The 17,022-nt window shown below is 38.3% G+C and overlaps 1 protein-coding gene across 1 annotated transcript in view; it reads left to right on the top strand.

Annotated features, from left to right (window-relative positions):
- DNAH10 (dynein axonemal heavy chain 10) overlaps positions 1–17,022 on the top strand; it is a 59,741-nt gene that overhangs the window by 11,701 nt on the left and 31,018 nt on the right. The window contains exons 15-41 of the mRNA XM_068911659.1: positions 262–431; positions 1,151–1,302; positions 1,717–1,881; positions 2,578–2,785; positions 3,677–3,833; positions 4,830–5,306; positions 5,755–5,913; positions 6,251–6,367; positions 6,436–6,538; positions 6,774–6,952; positions 7,660–7,871; positions 8,192–8,348; positions 8,782–9,015; positions 9,117–9,239; positions 10,029–10,262; positions 10,769–10,992; positions 11,490–11,759; positions 11,849–12,032; positions 12,346–12,480; positions 12,879–13,031; positions 13,593–13,781; positions 13,890–14,036; positions 14,972–15,163; positions 15,343–15,461; positions 15,639–15,797; positions 16,133–16,268; positions 16,401–16,523. Coding sequence (XP_068767760.1) covers positions 262–431; positions 1,151–1,302; positions 1,717–1,881; positions 2,578–2,785; positions 3,677–3,833; positions 4,830–5,306; positions 5,755–5,913; positions 6,251–6,367; positions 6,436–6,538; positions 6,774–6,952; positions 7,660–7,871; positions 8,192–8,348; positions 8,782–9,015; positions 9,117–9,239; positions 10,029–10,262; positions 10,769–10,992; positions 11,490–11,759; positions 11,849–12,032; positions 12,346–12,480; positions 12,879–13,031; positions 13,593–13,781; positions 13,890–14,036; positions 14,972–15,163; positions 15,343–15,461; positions 15,639–15,797; positions 16,133–16,268; positions 16,401–16,523 — 4,878 coding nt within the window. The remainder of the gene's footprint in view (positions 1–261; positions 432–1,150; positions 1,303–1,716; positions 1,882–2,577; positions 2,786–3,676; positions 3,834–4,829; positions 5,307–5,754; positions 5,914–6,250; positions 6,368–6,435; positions 6,539–6,773; positions 6,953–7,659; positions 7,872–8,191; positions 8,349–8,781; positions 9,016–9,116; positions 9,240–10,028; positions 10,263–10,768; positions 10,993–11,489; positions 11,760–11,848; positions 12,033–12,345; positions 12,481–12,878; positions 13,032–13,592; positions 13,782–13,889; positions 14,037–14,971; positions 15,164–15,342; positions 15,462–15,638; positions 15,798–16,132; positions 16,269–16,400; positions 16,524–17,022) is intronic.

The following is a 17,022-nucleotide window of genomic DNA, read 5'->3' as shown; positions in this document are numbered from 1 at the left end:
TGTAAACGTTAGCAATTTGGTTAGTTTCTTGTTGTCAGCTTTCACTGAAGAGGTAATTGTGTTTAATTTCTGAAACTAGAACGCTGAGTTTGCTATCTTAATTTTAAAGGCATTTCCACAAGCTCTGAATGTCAGCCCTTCTGTCTGGCTTTTGCCAACTGCCTTATCAAATGTCCCTTATCAAAAGTTAACGTTTTCCCTTACTTTGTAACAATTTGGTGTTCCCCTCCTTTCTGCTTCTTTTCCTTCCTTGTATTGTAGAGCTCTGTAATAGAGGAGCCTGTCATCACAGAGAAAACTGTCCATTTCAGTGTGAATTTTTCTCCCAGACTCCAAGAGATTATCAGTGAAACAAAGTACATGGAACAAATGGGGTTTCCAGTCCCAGAAATGGCAAGAAATGTAGCATTACAAGAAGACAAATACCTCAGGTAAGGCCATAACTGAGTATCTCCTCCCATTCAGGTTTATGGAAGGGTTTCAAGTTATTTCACTCCAAACGAGAATGGGCCCTGAGTCATCAACTTTTGAAAATAGGAGAGCTCTTAATGATTTATTTTTCATGAGTAAAATTACTAATGGCCGCTTTACATGACTAGTCTTTTCTCTCTTGCTGTCTGCATCTTTCACTCTCTGTGACTGTGTTATACAAATAAACATCTATCAAAACTTGCAAGAAAAACAAGGAAAGAAAGCAATTTGTTTTGCAATGAATTGTTAGTGCCATTCAAATTTCAGGTCACGTTCAAGGTCACTTTCTTCTTGTACAGCCAAGGACAGTCACTTTGGCTAAATTGGCACAGGCATTTAGGCGCATAAATGTGCAAATAACAGTCCCAACTGGATTTTAAAGATCACCCATTGGATTCATTTGTGTGCCTCAAACTAAGTCTGTCTTTTTCTGGGTTGGGCCTGGAGGAGTTGATCTAGCTGCTGTTGGAGCCATATGGAATTTTTCATTTGTTTTCAATAGGAAATGAACTGGATTTATAATCAATAAATAGTCAATGGTTAATTTGTCCTTTTTTGGTTTTGTATAGAAGTCTGAATAGAAAGATGAGAGCGATCTGCTCTTTGATCTGTGTTCATACATTTTTTTCCAGACAGTCCTGATTTTTATGTTTTCTGACATGCTTCTCACACTCTTTAGGTACATAGATGGACTGAAAAACATGCTGGACCACTATCACAGATTAATGGGAACATTAAATGAAGCAGAAACCAAGCTTCTTGATGACCATATTCAAGAGCTCTGGAGAGTATTCAAGTCAGGACACAGGAGACTCAACTGGAACTCCTTAGGTAACTGAGATGCTATTTTAAAATGGCCCTAGATTACTAATCTTCATTTGAAAAAAAAAAAAGTCTTTAATTCTTCTTTTTTTTTTTTTTTGCATCAGAAGAGAGCAGTGTTTGCCTAAATGGTATATCCTATTGCCACCGTCACAGACAAAATACAGGGTTAGACAGGGTCTGTTCCAGGAGAGTATTTCTTATGTTTTTAATAGATTTAACGCACAGTGCGAAAATTGATATAGAACGTTAAATAACAGAGCTGGAAGGATGCTCTCCTGTGAGAAATCATCTAATCCATCTTTCTGTAGAGTATCATCAGTTCAGTGTCAGAGATTTAACACATTTGATTGTGACACTTCTGATGTGTTGGTGAAAGATTTGATAAGAGACAGATAACAAATGGTTACGATTTATTTCAAGGTATTAGTGACTTCATCATCCGATGTACCCAAGCCATCGGGAAGTTTGAATCACTTATCCATCAGATTCATAAGAATTCTGAAGACATAAGTAACAAACTTCTGTTAATAGAATCAACAAATCTCTTTAAGTCTCCACCTTCAAAAAATGGTGATGAACTTCCTAGTAAGTCTTTATATTTTGTATTTTCAGTACCAAGCTCTATGATGTTTTATTTTGCTCTTTGCTTGCTACTTTGCAGTTCTAGTTGCTAAAATCAACCCTTATAATAGTTTTCAGAGCTAGTTAACAGTAGTGTTTCATGGTGTAACACACAAAGCAACAAGCAGAGCTTCAGTGCCCTAAAGCTAACAGTGTCAATGTGGGAAACCACAGAGGGTATACAAGTAGATCATCTGTGTCTACCTGTGTAGACTGGTGTCTATTTTGCCTAGCTTTCCCTTGCTTTCTTCTTCCTTCTTGTGTGCAGTAGTGCCATTCTTAGGGCTGCAGCCTTCAAGGAATGTCAGCACCCTTCCAGGGCATCTGAACTGCGCTGGTTTCCTCAGAGGAAAATTGTAGTAAGGTGACCTGAAACTGGCATTATCTCCCAGGTCTCCCTGTCACTTGAGTGAATGATTGATAACCAAATTTCTTGCAAAGCTTTGTGAGCTTTAAAGAGGTTACTTTCACATGTAATGGTTGCTGTGGAATAATCAATTCCATATAAAATCAGAGGGCTAAAATATTAATAAATTAAGCATTAATGAAGAATTTTTATGAAAGATCAATATCTTGTTCACAAATAAAATCGAGCTAATTATTTCATTATTCAAATCTATTATGTCTTTTGCAGTTAATGCTATTTTTTATCTTTTGCAGAAGTGAAAGAATTTTTTGAGCATGTTAAGTGTGAAAGAGCAAAAGATGTGGAACATATGGTCAGAAAATATGTTGCTATTGGACCATTGCTAACAAAGGTGGAAGGGTTGGTTGCCAACACAAACAGTGGCAAATCTCCCAAATTATATTCCTATTATGCATACTGGGAAAATAGGATTTATCAGGTGTTGACACAGTTAATTCTGAAGTAAGTTGATTGTTCTGTCTTTCATCTTCGGGTTTTTCCAGCTCTGTTGATCTAATTTCATATATACTGATACTCTATTTTAACACCTCAGTGATCTGGAGCTTTAGACGGATTTATATTCTTATTGGCTTTGTATGCAAAGACTGGAGAACTGATTACAAGGCTAGAGAAGAAACCCTAATTCTGAGAAAATGGATATTGATAAGCTTTTGGCAGAAGAGAGAAATAGGATACCTTTTCTGTGTCGTGTGTAGTTTCCATATGCCAGCTTTGTTTTTAGAATCAAGGCCTTGTCTTGCCAAAGAAGACAATCTTGAGAACTTGGCATCTGGATGCCGTATGCATTGCGGTAAGGCAGGGAATGTCAGTACAAGGGCAGAGGTTTGCTATGTTTTACTTCACCTGTTCAGTAGCAGCTGGGGCCAAGGAGGTTCCTGTGGCAGGATATTACAAGGACTTTTTACAGTATCTCCGATAGAGTATTGCAGGGGTATAGGAGCTTCCTAGGCATACCTTCTGCACATGATCCATGTATTTGTAATCTGGCCCATGCTCAGCTGACTTCAGTGTGTTTTCTGTGCCAGAGTCTTGGCCTTGGAGCCAACCATAGTCTCAGGGTCTTTTTGCACCAGGGTATCCTCTGTTCTTGCTTCTAATGGCTTCTTTTGGCCAGCCAAAAGAAGCTTTTGCATTATATCAGTCTTAGTGGGACAGTTCTGCTCTCAGATACACCTCTGGGTTTCCAGCTGAAGTTGGTGTTAACTAACTTCAGATGGATCTGCTTACGTATCTAACCGCATAGCTGATAATTGAACTCTCTGCTGGGCATTTCCATGGTGGGCAGTATCTGATTATAACTATCTTTGACATGATTTGCTTTTTCTCTCCCAGGAATTTGCAAGCTTTTAATGCTGCCATTGTTGCAAATGTGCCACTGTTCCAAACAGAAACTATTTTGTCTGCTCCTGAGATAATCTTGCAACCTAATGCCAGTGAGATTGACAAAATGACTTTACAATGTATCCGAGACTGTGTTGAAGTCACTAAGGTGATTTTTGATTAAGATTTACTTGTTGCCAGAGTTTGCCTTTTGTCATAATGAGTTAATTTTGCTTTATATTTGGGCAAGGGACCAAGTGACAAAGGGAAGATTTATTTTGCCTTATCTTGAAATCAAAATATTCAGTACATTGTTCTAATTTTACAGAACGTGCTAATTTTACAAACTGATGAGACAGGAAAAAAAATCAGCGTAAACCTTCATACAATTTTTTATTTAGGGAAAATTGCTTGTCATTCTTCAGCAGTTTTGCCTGTGTAAGGGCATGATTTGGTTCTATAAATCAGGATACATCAGAAGGAAATAACTTTCAGCTAGCACTGCAGAGGTTGCTTTCTTATAGATGAATAGGCTGTTGGGATAAAGAACGTGGTGGTTTTATCTACATTACAGCTCTCCTCAAAAGCGCAACATTTTGGAAAATGTTAGGAGAGGGGCGTAGCTGCTGTATTCATCTAGGACAGCAGGTTTGCAGCTGAAGGAATTACCTAGCTTGCTGGCAAAGATGCAGCAATATTTCCCTGAATGAGTATGGTTACAATCAATTTCTTTCCAGAAAAGAAGCCAAAAGTTGTGGCAGCAGTCTTGCCCTGTACTGATGGAGAAATGATTCCGGATGTCACCTGAAATGAAAAAATTTAGGTCAAGTGTGCTTTCTACTCTCAGATTTGATGTTGTGCTCCGCTGCAGCATCCAGCCTGCTTAATCTAGTACTTGATTCTCTGTGCCATGCTATATTGTCCCTTAGTGGTGATTTTAAAAGCAGACTGAATAATGCATGGAAGGGTTTTGTTAGGATGAAATTTAACTCTCCTCTCAAGTGTATGGGAAAATATAACCTCCTATTTTGCTGCCAGAAAAATAATTGATTTGAGAAATCAGCCACATCATTTCCTACTTAGTCTCCTGAATAATGATGAACAATCTGATGGATATCTTTCTTTTTACACAGTAATTATTTTTTAACCCTGTCTTGAAAACTAGCATTTTGTGCGATGGATGCACGGCACATGTATTGAATGCCCTCCTCAGCGGGTTGAAGAGGATGAAATTATCACCTTGAGCTTTTACAGTGACATCTCCCAGAACCCTCTGATAATTGAGCAGGCTGTTCTCATCACTCAGAATGTCCACAAACTCCTGGCTTATCTCAGCAATTATTTGAACCGATGGAAGAGGTATCGTCTACTGTGGAAATTAGACAAAGATATTGTCATGGAGAAGTTTGCTGCAAAAAAGCCTGCTTGTGTCACCTTTGATGAAAAGCTGCAGTTCTATATGAAGATAGCTCAAGAAGTGACTCAGCAGCCATTGATTAAAGACGAGCGATTTATCAGGCTTCAGCTGGGACCTTTAGCCTACACTGTGCAGGAGAATGCTAGAGGCTGGGTGATTTCACTTGGAAAGTTGCTTAATGAGTCTGCAAGAGAGAAACTCTTCAGTGTTCACGAGGAGATTGAGGTAGATGCTTTCAGTTCTTATTGTCTGATACAGCTAGGTCTGCGTAGTGGCTGATCATATGAACCCCTCTCCCAGTTGACTGAACTAGCTGGTGTACTCTGGTGTGCCATTCATCAAAGAAATGAGCTGGCTCGCTCTGTAGCTGGGAAACAGGAGATAACAGTGACGTGAAAAAACAGGACTTTTTCTCTCCTGTACTGGTGAAGGGTTCATACTGGTAATTCTGAAGTTCCCTTTAAACTACTGCTTACAACTTCTATTTTATTGCAGCAAAAACATCCTTACTGTAGTGTGCTTACTTTTTACTGATGTTTTTGATACTGTCTATCACAATGACTAAAGGTTAAAATGAATCTTCATGTTTTTTACTTGTGTTTTTGTTTGACTGATAATTCTGCTGAACTGTTTTGTCCATGTTGCTTCTAGAAATTATTTTTGCTTTTTACAGAGATTATCACAGAATCTTAAGAGACCTCCTGATTCCCTGGAACATCTCAAATTCATCCTTGGCACAATTGCGGAGATCAAAGACATGTCCTTCGAGGTGGAACTGAAATATTTGGATATCCAGGAGAGATACCGAACTCTCGCAATGTACAATATTCCAGTGAGTAAATGTTATGTCTCATCTCATAAAACATTTGTAATTTGAGCTAGAGGTACAAAGGCCTTACATGTGAATGAATAAATATTTCCCTTGTAAGACATTTTACAGAATCACAGAATTGCTGAGGTTTGAAGGGACCTCTGGAAATCCTCTTGTCCCACCCCCCTGCTCAGAGCAATATGTCCTTTTCAGGTGGACATATTCTATTTATTTAAATCTGATTGAGGCCGCGTGAATACTGTTTTTATGTTTTGCAAATTTAATAACGTGAGCATGCTGTCTTCATTTTCTTAGGAGTCATTATTGCTTGTGTGAGATGTTATTTGTTTTGTTTTAGGTAGCTAAAGAAGAGCAAGAGATGGCTGACACGATTAGGGAAAGGTGGGAGACTCTCTTATTTGAGGCATCAGAAGTTGATCACAGCCTTGGAAGCATAAAAAGGACATTTACAGAGGTAATATTTGTAATATTGAAAAAAATTAGAAATGGAAAGGCAAACAATTTAAACATTGTTCTCTTTAGATTACACGACAACAAGTTGGGGACTACAGTAAAGAGATAGCAGATTTCTTCCATAAATTCACAACAGAGGGGCCTGGCGCTGTTGGGGAGGATCTTGATAGAGGTAAATGGATTCCTGTATGTGGAGTGATATCTTAACGATATTAGTCTTTGGACAGTGCTTCAGTTTTTATGTTACATGGGAAAATTGTGATTTCCTTACTAAAAAACAAACTAATCAACCAGGATATGACATTTTTAGTGCTATAACTTCTAAAGACTATATACAAGTTCTACCTTATTTTGTCCTTCATGATCCATCGGAGTGTTCATCTAGAAAATTTTCTCTCCTTTCCCAGGACTGGAACTCATGGACGTTTTTGAAAAAGAAGTGGAAAAACTGGAAAAAAGTCATCAAGAATTGGGCAATGCTGAGAAACTTTTTGACTTGCCAATCACGTTGTACCCTGAGTTAATGAAAGCCCAAAATGATATGAAAGGTCTAAAGCAGATCTACGAAATTTATAAATTACAAAGAGTAAGTATTGCACTGTGTATATATAGGCACACTCACTTAAATGCCTGCACATACCCACAGAAAATGGGGGAGAGAGAGACTGAGGGAGAGACTACGTTGTCCTCTTATTGCTCTCAACTCTGCTTGTAAGCCTTTGCATGAAATAAGCTGTGACCTTTAATTCACTATCACCATGAAATAGATTTAGTGACAATGGTATAGGAGTCAAACAGTGCTGAAACTGTGGGCCAAGCACACGCTATTATCGGATAGGAACAGATCCTGGTTCTGTTGGGTGATACCTTACTGCACAAGAAGTCCTGATGATTTCAGTGGGACTACTTTTATACGTACTATGGGTACAGGTGACAATGGGCATCTCAGGCCTTCATTGATCTTAAATAGCTGTTTAGTAGGTTTTATTTTTTCAAAATTAAAATACCTTACCTTTAAGAGTCAGACTGATCCCCTGTAAAGTATATTCTTATGGATGTGCTTTCTGTTCTTCGTATTTCCTTTTGATTATTTCTTAAACAACTGGTTGTGTTTGGCTCTGACTCTCTCTTGGACATGAACTTGTCTCTTCCTCTGTTTGTAAAATATTAATACAATTGCATCCACATCCTGACTGTGGTCTCTAGATCCTATTGTAGTGGAAAAAAAATATATTTCTTTCATCAGAACTAAAAGGGAATGTGATTTTTTTCCCCTGATGGCTTTGCTTCCAGGCAGCTAAAGAAGAATGGTCTCAGACACTCTGGATAAACCTCAATGTCCAGTTTCTTCAGGAAGGAATCGAAGGATTTCTTAAAGCCCTTCGAAAGCTGCCCAAACAAGTCCGCAGTATGCCAGTGGCCTTTCACTTGGAAGCAAAAATGAAGGCATTTCGAGACTCCATTCCTTTGTTGCTTGATTTAAAAAATGAAGCTTTAAGAGAAAGGTTTGATATGATTTATTTAAATCCATTATTCTGTATACAAGGAGATTTTGTTTATTTTGTTAGAACTTTTAATTTCAGGTACTGGGAGCATGCCATGTCTTGCAGCTTGAAACTTTACCTCCTGTTTAGTAAACTTGTGTGATAGCGTATAAGCAGGCTAGGATGGGTAGGATAGCTGATGTATTCAAAGTACTAATTCTTATTTAAATAGTAGAATGTAAAAATAGGGTTTCATTATTACGTATTGAATTACAGCTATTTTCACCTTTACTGTGTCATGGTGCCTCGTACAGTTTTTGATATGTCAGTTTAACCCACAGGCATTGGCAAGAGCTTATGGAGAGAACAGGAACAAGTTTTGAAATGACAACAGAAACATTCACTTTGGAGAATATGTTTGCTATGGAGCTTCACAGACATTCAGATGTTATCAATGAAATAGTTGGAACTGCTGTTAAGGAGCTTAGCATTGAGAAGGTAATTTTAGAAGCCATGATAAAACTAAAAAGACATAGATGACAACAGTCTATATTTTTATGTGAGATATTTATTGGCAGGAAAATAAATTCTGTCATCTTCAGGGACCTGCTATGATGTAACTGATGGTAACTAGATCAATAGCTTGGTTAATAAGCTACAACATGGCACAGAACCTAGCTATCTTGGCTTTGGCAGCAGTAGATTGTATTTCTGTCATTACAATAAGCGAGTTAGGTCTACAGCAAAGGATCTGAAGAAGAAGTTATTCTGTTTTCATCATGCTATTTCGGCATAGGCACTTCTTTATAAACCAGAGTTAGAAAATATGAACAAAAAGTATGCTGAAGTAATTGATTTTATTTTTATGCTAGGATTATAGTTCTCTACCTTTTGAAGACTGAAACGCTCGCCTTTTTATGCTCACGTGCAGGGTGTAAAGGAAATAGTAGAAACATGGGAACACATGAAATTCACTGTGCAAAAATACTTCAAAGGAACTCAGGAGCGAGGCTTTATTCTGGGATCTGTGGATGAAATTGTACAGATTCTTGATGACAATACTGTCAATCTTCAGAGTATTTCAGGAAGTCGATTTGTGGGTCCTTTCCTGTCAACTGTTCACCACTGGGAAAAAACTCTGTCGTTGATTGGTGAAGTAATTGAGGTAGGGAGGAAATTGCTGGACTAAATAATTAATGTTTATTATTTATAATCAGGGCTTTCTGTTGTATTTTTTTCTTTGATGGCAACAGTTGATTTTCTTAGATCTGGATGGTGGTTCAGAGAAAATGGATGTATCTGGAGAGCATCTTCATTGGTGGAGATATAAGATCACAACTTCCAGAGGAAGCAAAAAAATTTGACAGCATAGATGCAGTATTTAAAAAGGCAAGTAACTCCCTTGACTTATGATCCAAATAATGATTTAGTGTATTTTACTTTCAATTTCATAGTTATCTGTAGGCTTCTACTCAGAAATGTTACTTGAAACACCATTGATGATGGTATGTTATAACGAATTGAATATGAGTTTAGGAACCCAGGAACTCTGGTGTTAGACTTCACTTCCGCCATACGCAAAGACGTCTCCTAACTTAGCTAAGCTGGACAGAGGTGTGATCCTTAGCTGGCAGTACTGGACAGGCAGAATCCCCTTTTCCTTTCATTGGATACACTTTCTTACCCTGATAGTACGAAGCTTCAGTGTGTGTTTCTGTAGGTTGAGGACCTGTGTCCATGCTAAAAAGGCTTTGCTGGTAAAATAGCACTGTTCCTATACTGCACACATGCTCACGGTATGAATATGGTTTACTTTTCTTTTTCCCATCTGCAAAATTGAAATAATACGGTGATTCTGAAATGCTCTGCATGTTTTTCACTTGAATACCACTGTATACTGGAGTAAAGTCAAGTATGTGCTTACGCTTGCATGTCTTGTGATGCAGGCTTGTCTCGCTTACACTTGTGCTTATGACAGTATCTCCTCTTCATGCTCTCAGCTTTGAGAGCATACCATCTCCTTAGGTTCATATAGCACTGCAACAATAGGAAAGCATATTTAAAATGCCTTTAATTCACTTCTGTAAGAACTTATACTGCTTCTGTGTTTTGCCGCTTGCTAAATGTAATTTGGTATGATCCATTACTCTTCAGTATTTTTCTTTTCTCCCTATGTAGATAATGGATGAAACTGTAAAAGAACCAATGATAAAAAAATCCTGTGAAGCCCCAAATCGACTGTCAGACCTCCATCATATAAATGATGGGCTAGAAAAATGTCAGAAAAGCTTGAATGATTATTTGGATTCAAAGAGAAATGCCTTCCCAAGATTTTTCTTTATATCTGATGAGGAGTTGCTTAGTATCCTTGGTAGCAGTGACCCACTCTGTGTCCAGGAACACATGATAAAGGTACAATGTCGCGTGTTCCACAGTGCCCTGTGCTTTTAGATGTTTTTACAGTTTAACAGACAATACTGTACATGCTGGTAAAGGTGCACTTACATTTCTTGCATATAAAGAACGTTCTGGCAGCATTTTGGAGAAACTTCTGAATAACCAAATCAAACCCAGTCCGTGGTCTCTCCTGCCTCTTACACTGGCCGGTATCAGTTGTAATAGAGGAAGGTTCAAGATGCCCCGGAATGATCAATCATTACATAACCTTCTTGTAGCTCTTGATTTTTATTTTCTGGAAAAAATAAATGCAATTTGGGCCAGATTATCTGCTTGTTTATTCTGCAGTTGAGCTTATGAGCTGTACATCAATATTTGCATTTGATTACTTAGAGCTGGATCCCTTTCTCTTTAGTGTCCATGGAAATTTCCTTTCAACATTAAATGGCGATTAGATGCGCTTAAATCTTAGAAGCTTGGTTTCTCAAATGCCAGTGAGTTTCTTTGTTGATGCATTTCAGATGTATGATAACATAGCTTCCCTGAGGTTTCGGGATGGTGATAGCGGTGAGAAAATTGCAACTGCCATGATTTCAGCCGAGGGGGAGGTGATGGAGTTCCGACAGGCTGTAGCTGCAGAAGGCAGAGTGGAGAGCTGGATGACAGCAGTGCTAGCAGAAATGAGACGAACAAACAGACTCCTTACTAAAGAAGCCATTTTTCGATACTGTGAAGACAGAAGCAGGTGAAATAATCAATGTGTCAAGGGTAACATAAATGGCCTTGTATGGTATTATGAGCCTGTAGCGATACAGAAAGATAGAGACTTCATTTTTTCATTTATACGTAGTTTAGCCTCTCTTTCTGTGTGTGGAAGAGTATGGGTACATGTATGTATAGTATTTTAACTGACCAGAAAGAATAGTATGTTATCTATAGTATGTCATTTCCTAAGTCCTTGAATATTCATTTTTAGTAATGTGTGCGCAGTGTGTTTTTTCTCATTATGAATTGCACTTAGTCTTTACACATGGAATAGGTAGCTTTTCTATGACTGAACTTCCTAGGCTTTCAAAATAGTATATCGTACCTTGACAGAATTTTATGCATCTCTCTAAAGTTCTGCCCATGTTGTAGTTGCTGCAGAAATAGAAGGAAGAACTCTTTTTTTGTCCTTAGGATAAAAGAGGGCTTCTTGTAAACAGTAATTCAGGCTCCCTCACTGTTATGTGTTTCCCACAGAGTTGATTGGATGTTACTCTACCAAGGCATGATGGTGCTGGCTGCTAACCAGGTGTGGTGGACCTGGGAGGTGGAAGATGTCTTTCGGAAAGTGAAGAAGGGAGAAAAACAGGCAATGAAACTTTATGCTAAAAAAATGCATCAGCAAATTGATGACCTGGTTACCTGCATTACAAAGCCTTTGAGTAAAAATGACAGGAAGAAATACAACACTGTTCTTATTATTGATGTTCATGCCAGGGACATTGTTGATACTTTTGTAAGAGACAGGTAAACCCTCCGACCTCTATAGAAAATGCCGTATCTGTAATTCGTATTCCCATCCTTTTACTTCATGTGAGCAAGCCTCTCTTGTGTAGCATTCTGCAGGCTCAGGAGTTTGAATGGGAAAGCCAGCTGCGTTTTTACTGGGATCGAGAGCCGGATGAGCTGAATGTGCGGCAGTGCACGGGCACATTTTCTTATGGTTATGAGTATATGGGTTTGAATGGACGACTCGTGATCACCCCACTTACAGATCGTATTTATCTTACGCTCACACAGGTATATGCTCGAAGAGATTTTTACTAACTTTTTACTAATTTTACCCTTTTAAAATACACTTCTTTGCAATCACATAATTATTTTATTGCCACTTTGCTACACCCCCTAGGAGCCAATGTGAACATTAATATATTTGAAATAAGTTATAATATCCTTCTAAGGATCTGTTACAATATCCTCAAAGATAATATGAAATACTTTCACAGATCAAAATTTAAGACTTTTTATATTCAAAGATTTGTTAGTGGTTTTGTTACCAACCTAATACAAATGTAATCCAAGCTTTTCTTTGCTTTTTGATTTGTCTCCAAAGGCTTTATCCATGTTTTTGGGAGGAGCACCAGCAGGGCCAGCAGGAACAGGGAAAACAGAAACAACCAAGGATCTGGCCAAAGCCCTGGGCTTGCTGTGTGTAGTGACAAACTGTGGAGAAGGCATGGATTTCAGAGTAAGAGTTAAAATACTGTTTTCTCTGCTAAAGTGACAGCTACTGCCCTTCATTAGTGCCCAGGATATGGACGTATCCTGAACTTCACTTGGAGATACTGTGCAATTGATAAGGAAATATAGTAAAAAAATGTCTATTTTAAATAAATTACTGAAGGAATTGATTCCATCTGTACTTTCAAAGAGGGGAGAGTAATGACTAGATGATGTGCTCACTATAGGCAATGTGCACTTGGCAAGTAATTGGAAGACCCTATGACAGATTGCTAGCTCCTGCGTCTATATTTATCCAGAGATTCTACCTAGTTGTTAAGAGTTTTAGTATACCCCAAAGTTTGCTGATGCTGAGTGTTTTTATGTACTCATTGCTGAGAGTTTTCTCTTGTTGTTGGTTTTTAGGCAGTTGGTAAAATTTTCTCTGGTCTTGCCCAGTGCGGAGCATGGGGATGTTTTGACGAATTCAATCGTATTGATGCGTCTGTACTTTCAGTCATTTCTTCTCAGATTCAGACTATTCGAAATGCTTTAATGAATCAGCTGAAAACATTTCAGGTAAACATTAGCAGGCAAGAGTAAGTGTGAAAGCTGGTCTAGTGCTTGAGGCTAAGATTCAGGGCTAGACCCCGTCACTAGATCAAAGGACTGCTTCTTCTGTAACACATTTGTGCTGAACATTTCAAACTGCAGAATATGTGGTCTCAGTTTCAGTTATATTAAATCCTTGCTGATTTTTCAGTCTTTTTTCAGTCTTTTGCTAGATTCTTTATTTGTAAGGAGGGATATTAGTAAGCTTAAGCTTATAACAGTAAAAGGGATAATAGTAATTAGGGATAGGAGTAACTTAACTGGATGTAGGTTGTGAGGCTTAGTTTACTGAGGTTTATAAGACTTCAGGATCCTCAGACAGAAAATTTGGCTGAGAAGTGTGAAATGTCTTGATGATTATACCCAAGATACAAATAGCCAGATGAATGTATCTGGATGAATATCTAAAGCTAAATTTTTGAAACATTTTAACTTAAGTGGGTTCCCCAATATTACTAATTTTAGTAAATAGGGCTATTTCTTTTGATTCCAATTACATGTTATTCTAACATTTCTTTATGGTTTTAGTTTGAAGGACAGGAGATTACCCTTGATAACCGAATGGGCATTTTTATTACTATGAATCCTGGTTATGCTGGCCGGACTGAGCTCCCTGAGTCTGTAAAAGCTTTGTTCAGGCCTGTGGTTGTTATTGTACCAGATCTCCAGCAAATCTGTGAAATCATGCTCTTTTCTGAAGGGTTCCTTATGGCAAAGGTAAGAAAATTGTGTTGCTCTCCTTATCAATGTACACACTTGGTATACATGGTCAGTGTTTAGTTGTGACTTATGTGCTTGCGATTCTCTAACTTAACTCTCAAACAGACCCTTGCCAAGAAGATGACAGTACTGTACAAGCTGGCTAAAGAACAACTTTCTAAACAACATCATTATGATTTTGGACTGCGGGCCCTCAAGTCAGTGTTGGTGATGGCTGGAGAGCTGAAAAGAGGATCAGCAGACCTCAGTGAGGTAGACTTGTGACTTAGTTATCCTGGGAAGATCATCTTTTTCATTAGGAAGAGGATGCGGTTGCACGTCTGCTATAGTTTGTGTGCCTTAGAAAGAGGAGCAAAATAGGAGCACTTGTGTTACTTGTCACTTCTTTCTTGCTGAGTTTCATCACACCCTCCACCAGTAAGTTAGCATCGGAACTCATATCAAAGTAGGGAAACCTGTAGAAAATTAGGTATTTTACTCCTTGGTGTGTATTTTATATGTGGTCTTGATGTTAAATACAGGATGCAAATAGCCAGGTGAATGAATCTGGATAAATAGCCAAAGTAAGTTTTTTGAACATGTTACGCTACGTAGGTGCTGCAGCCATGCAGTTGTTAATTACGTAGCTCAGAAAGTACAATGTACTTGTAAATGAAGGTTTTTCATGCTGTGTTGATTATCGTGGTTTTCTTTTATTCCTATTTTTTATTTCCATATTGGCAGTTATGATACCCAATTGCCTACGGAAATTCTTATTCAAATTTCTACTTAAAAGATTGAGGAGAGCCAAAAGAAACTCTCCGATAAAGTTATGCACAGATTTGCAGTTGGCAACATTAAATAATGATCTTAGGGGGAGCTTGGGTATGTTCAGGAAACAGTTGATTATTTTAACGTCAAATTAGGTAAGCAGTGGTGTGGGTCACTCCAGCCATTCTCATTTGGAATTGGTTATTAGGATAGAAAAAGGCAATATATTATTCTTTAGCTATTGATCAGCCTAATCCTTGTAAAATGGTCTTTGTTTCTAGTAGTAGCTGATGCCAAGAAAGCATTCCCATTCCCAAAGCGTTCAAAGCTGTGCTAAAGTAATCAGGCAATAACTTCTTAGAGATGTTTGAAATTACTACACATTAGATAATTGGTTAGCTATTTGGTAGAGATTGATTCTGCTATGTTTTGTCTAGGATGTCGTACTGATGAGAGCTCTACGAGATATGAATCTTCCTAAATTCGTGTTTGAAGATGTACCTCTTTTCCTTGGCCTAATCTCTGACCTGTTTCCTGGCCTGGATTGCCCTCGAGTCCGCTACCCTAACTTCAATGATGCTGTAGAGCAAGTGCTGGAAGAAGGGGGTTATGTGGTTTTACCAGTCCAGGTAGAAAAAAATGTTAATTGCTTGAGTTTTTGTCATAAACGTTAGGGTGGATCTGCATTGCTGCACTCCAGAGTGGCTCCTGTGAAATCAGGAGAGCTAAGCTGGTATAGTCCAGCTGCTGATCTGGTCCACAGATGATTTACAGACAGCAGTCTATTGAATCAATATGTATTTTTCAGGTGGATAAAGTAGTTCAGATGTATGAGACAATGTTAACTCGTCACACTACAATGGTGGTTGGACCTACTGGAGGTGGCAAGTCAGTTGTCATTAATGCTTTGTGCCACGCTCAAACCAAGTGAGTATAGAATTTGATACATGGAAATCAGGTTGTAAATGGCACGGTCTATAGACTACATTATTCAGCCGTGTGTAGTCATGGTAGGATCTGTAGCTGACTATAATATTTGCATAGGTTAACATGAGATGGTATGGAAAAGCGATGTTAATATTGCTTTTATTGCTGTGTCTCTAGGCTGGGATTGCTGACAAAGCTTTACACATTGAACCCTAAAGCTATGAGCGTGATTGAGCTGTATGGGATCCTTGACCCTACCACACGAGACTGGACAGATGGAGTCCTGTCAAACATCTTCCGGGATATCAACAAGCCTACCGACAAGAAAGAGCGAAGGTAGACATCTAGAAGTCATCATGATGATTTTTAGATACTCTTGAGTGTTATGTTGGTATATTATTGTTATTAAAGCATAACATATTTGATACTGCACAATTTCAAAAGCAAATGTAAAATATATAGAAAGTCTCTAGGGGTCTGTCTGTCTTCTCTCGTGAGTTTGCAGCCTCAGTGAGATGAATGGAAGCTGTTCAGGTATCAGGAATGCACAGAAGGCTTCAAAACATGTGGACGGACACAAATACCTTTGATGGAACATCTGTATCCTGAAATAAATGTTAGTAAAATTGGAGAAAATCAGTCACTGTGTCACTTGACTTCTGTGTCCACAGGTACATTCTGTTTGATGGAGATGTGGATGCTCTCTGGGTGGAAAATATGAATTCTGTGATGGATGACAACAAGTTATTGACATTGGCAAATGGAGAGCGGATTAGGCTTCAGTCTCACTGTGCTCTGTTGTTTGAGGTAAGCGATGACTGTGCAAGCTAGTACGTAGGAAGGGTTAGATACAGCTGGGTCCGCAAAGTCTGAAAAGCAGTTGCTGTGGCTATTCGTCATTGTTTAAGTGTATGATTATCCTGTATGATTATTTTGTAGGTTGGAGACTTACAGTATGCATCTCCTGCCACAGTGTCCCGCTGTGGAATGGTCTTTGTAGATCCTAAAAACCTGAAATATAAGCCTTACTGGCAAAAGTGGACCCAGGAAAGAGGAAATGAGGTGGGAATTGCTGCATTTGATCAGAGTATCTATTAAATACTGAACTATATACAGATGTAAAAAACCTTTGTAAAGGCAGTCTGATTTTCTGAATTCCCTTATAGTTCATTTGTCATGAAGGCCCCGGTCAGTGAGTTCCATTACTTATGTAAATATGAGCTAGCTGACCTTTAATTTTTGTAATGGAATCGTATTCTGTTAGGATAAAAGCAGTGGGAGAAGGGCCGATTCCTAGAATTAAAGGCAGGAATTAACATAAAGGAAAACTAACTCACATTAAAGAGTATTGAGCCTGTGGCACTTATATATGCAAACTGTGCTTGTTTGTACAGAGTTTTGCGTTACACTGCAAAAAACATAAAATACAACAAATTGATGTAGGATAATTTATCATAGGGATAGTTTGTGCTCTTCACCAAGTTTAATTAGTAGTACGTATAATCTTACAGTAAGCCTAAGTATCCGCCTTCTCCATCATTAATTCCTAAATTGATTTCCT

This window comes from Struthio camelus, chromosome 17 (genome assembly GCF_040807025.1).
Source record: "Struthio camelus isolate bStrCam1 chromosome 17, bStrCam1.hap1, whole genome shotgun sequence".
Taxonomy (NCBI): domain Eukaryota; kingdom Metazoa; phylum Chordata; class Aves; order Struthioniformes; family Struthionidae; genus Struthio; species Struthio camelus.
This window is presented reverse-complemented; position numbering and strand designations above follow the sequence as displayed.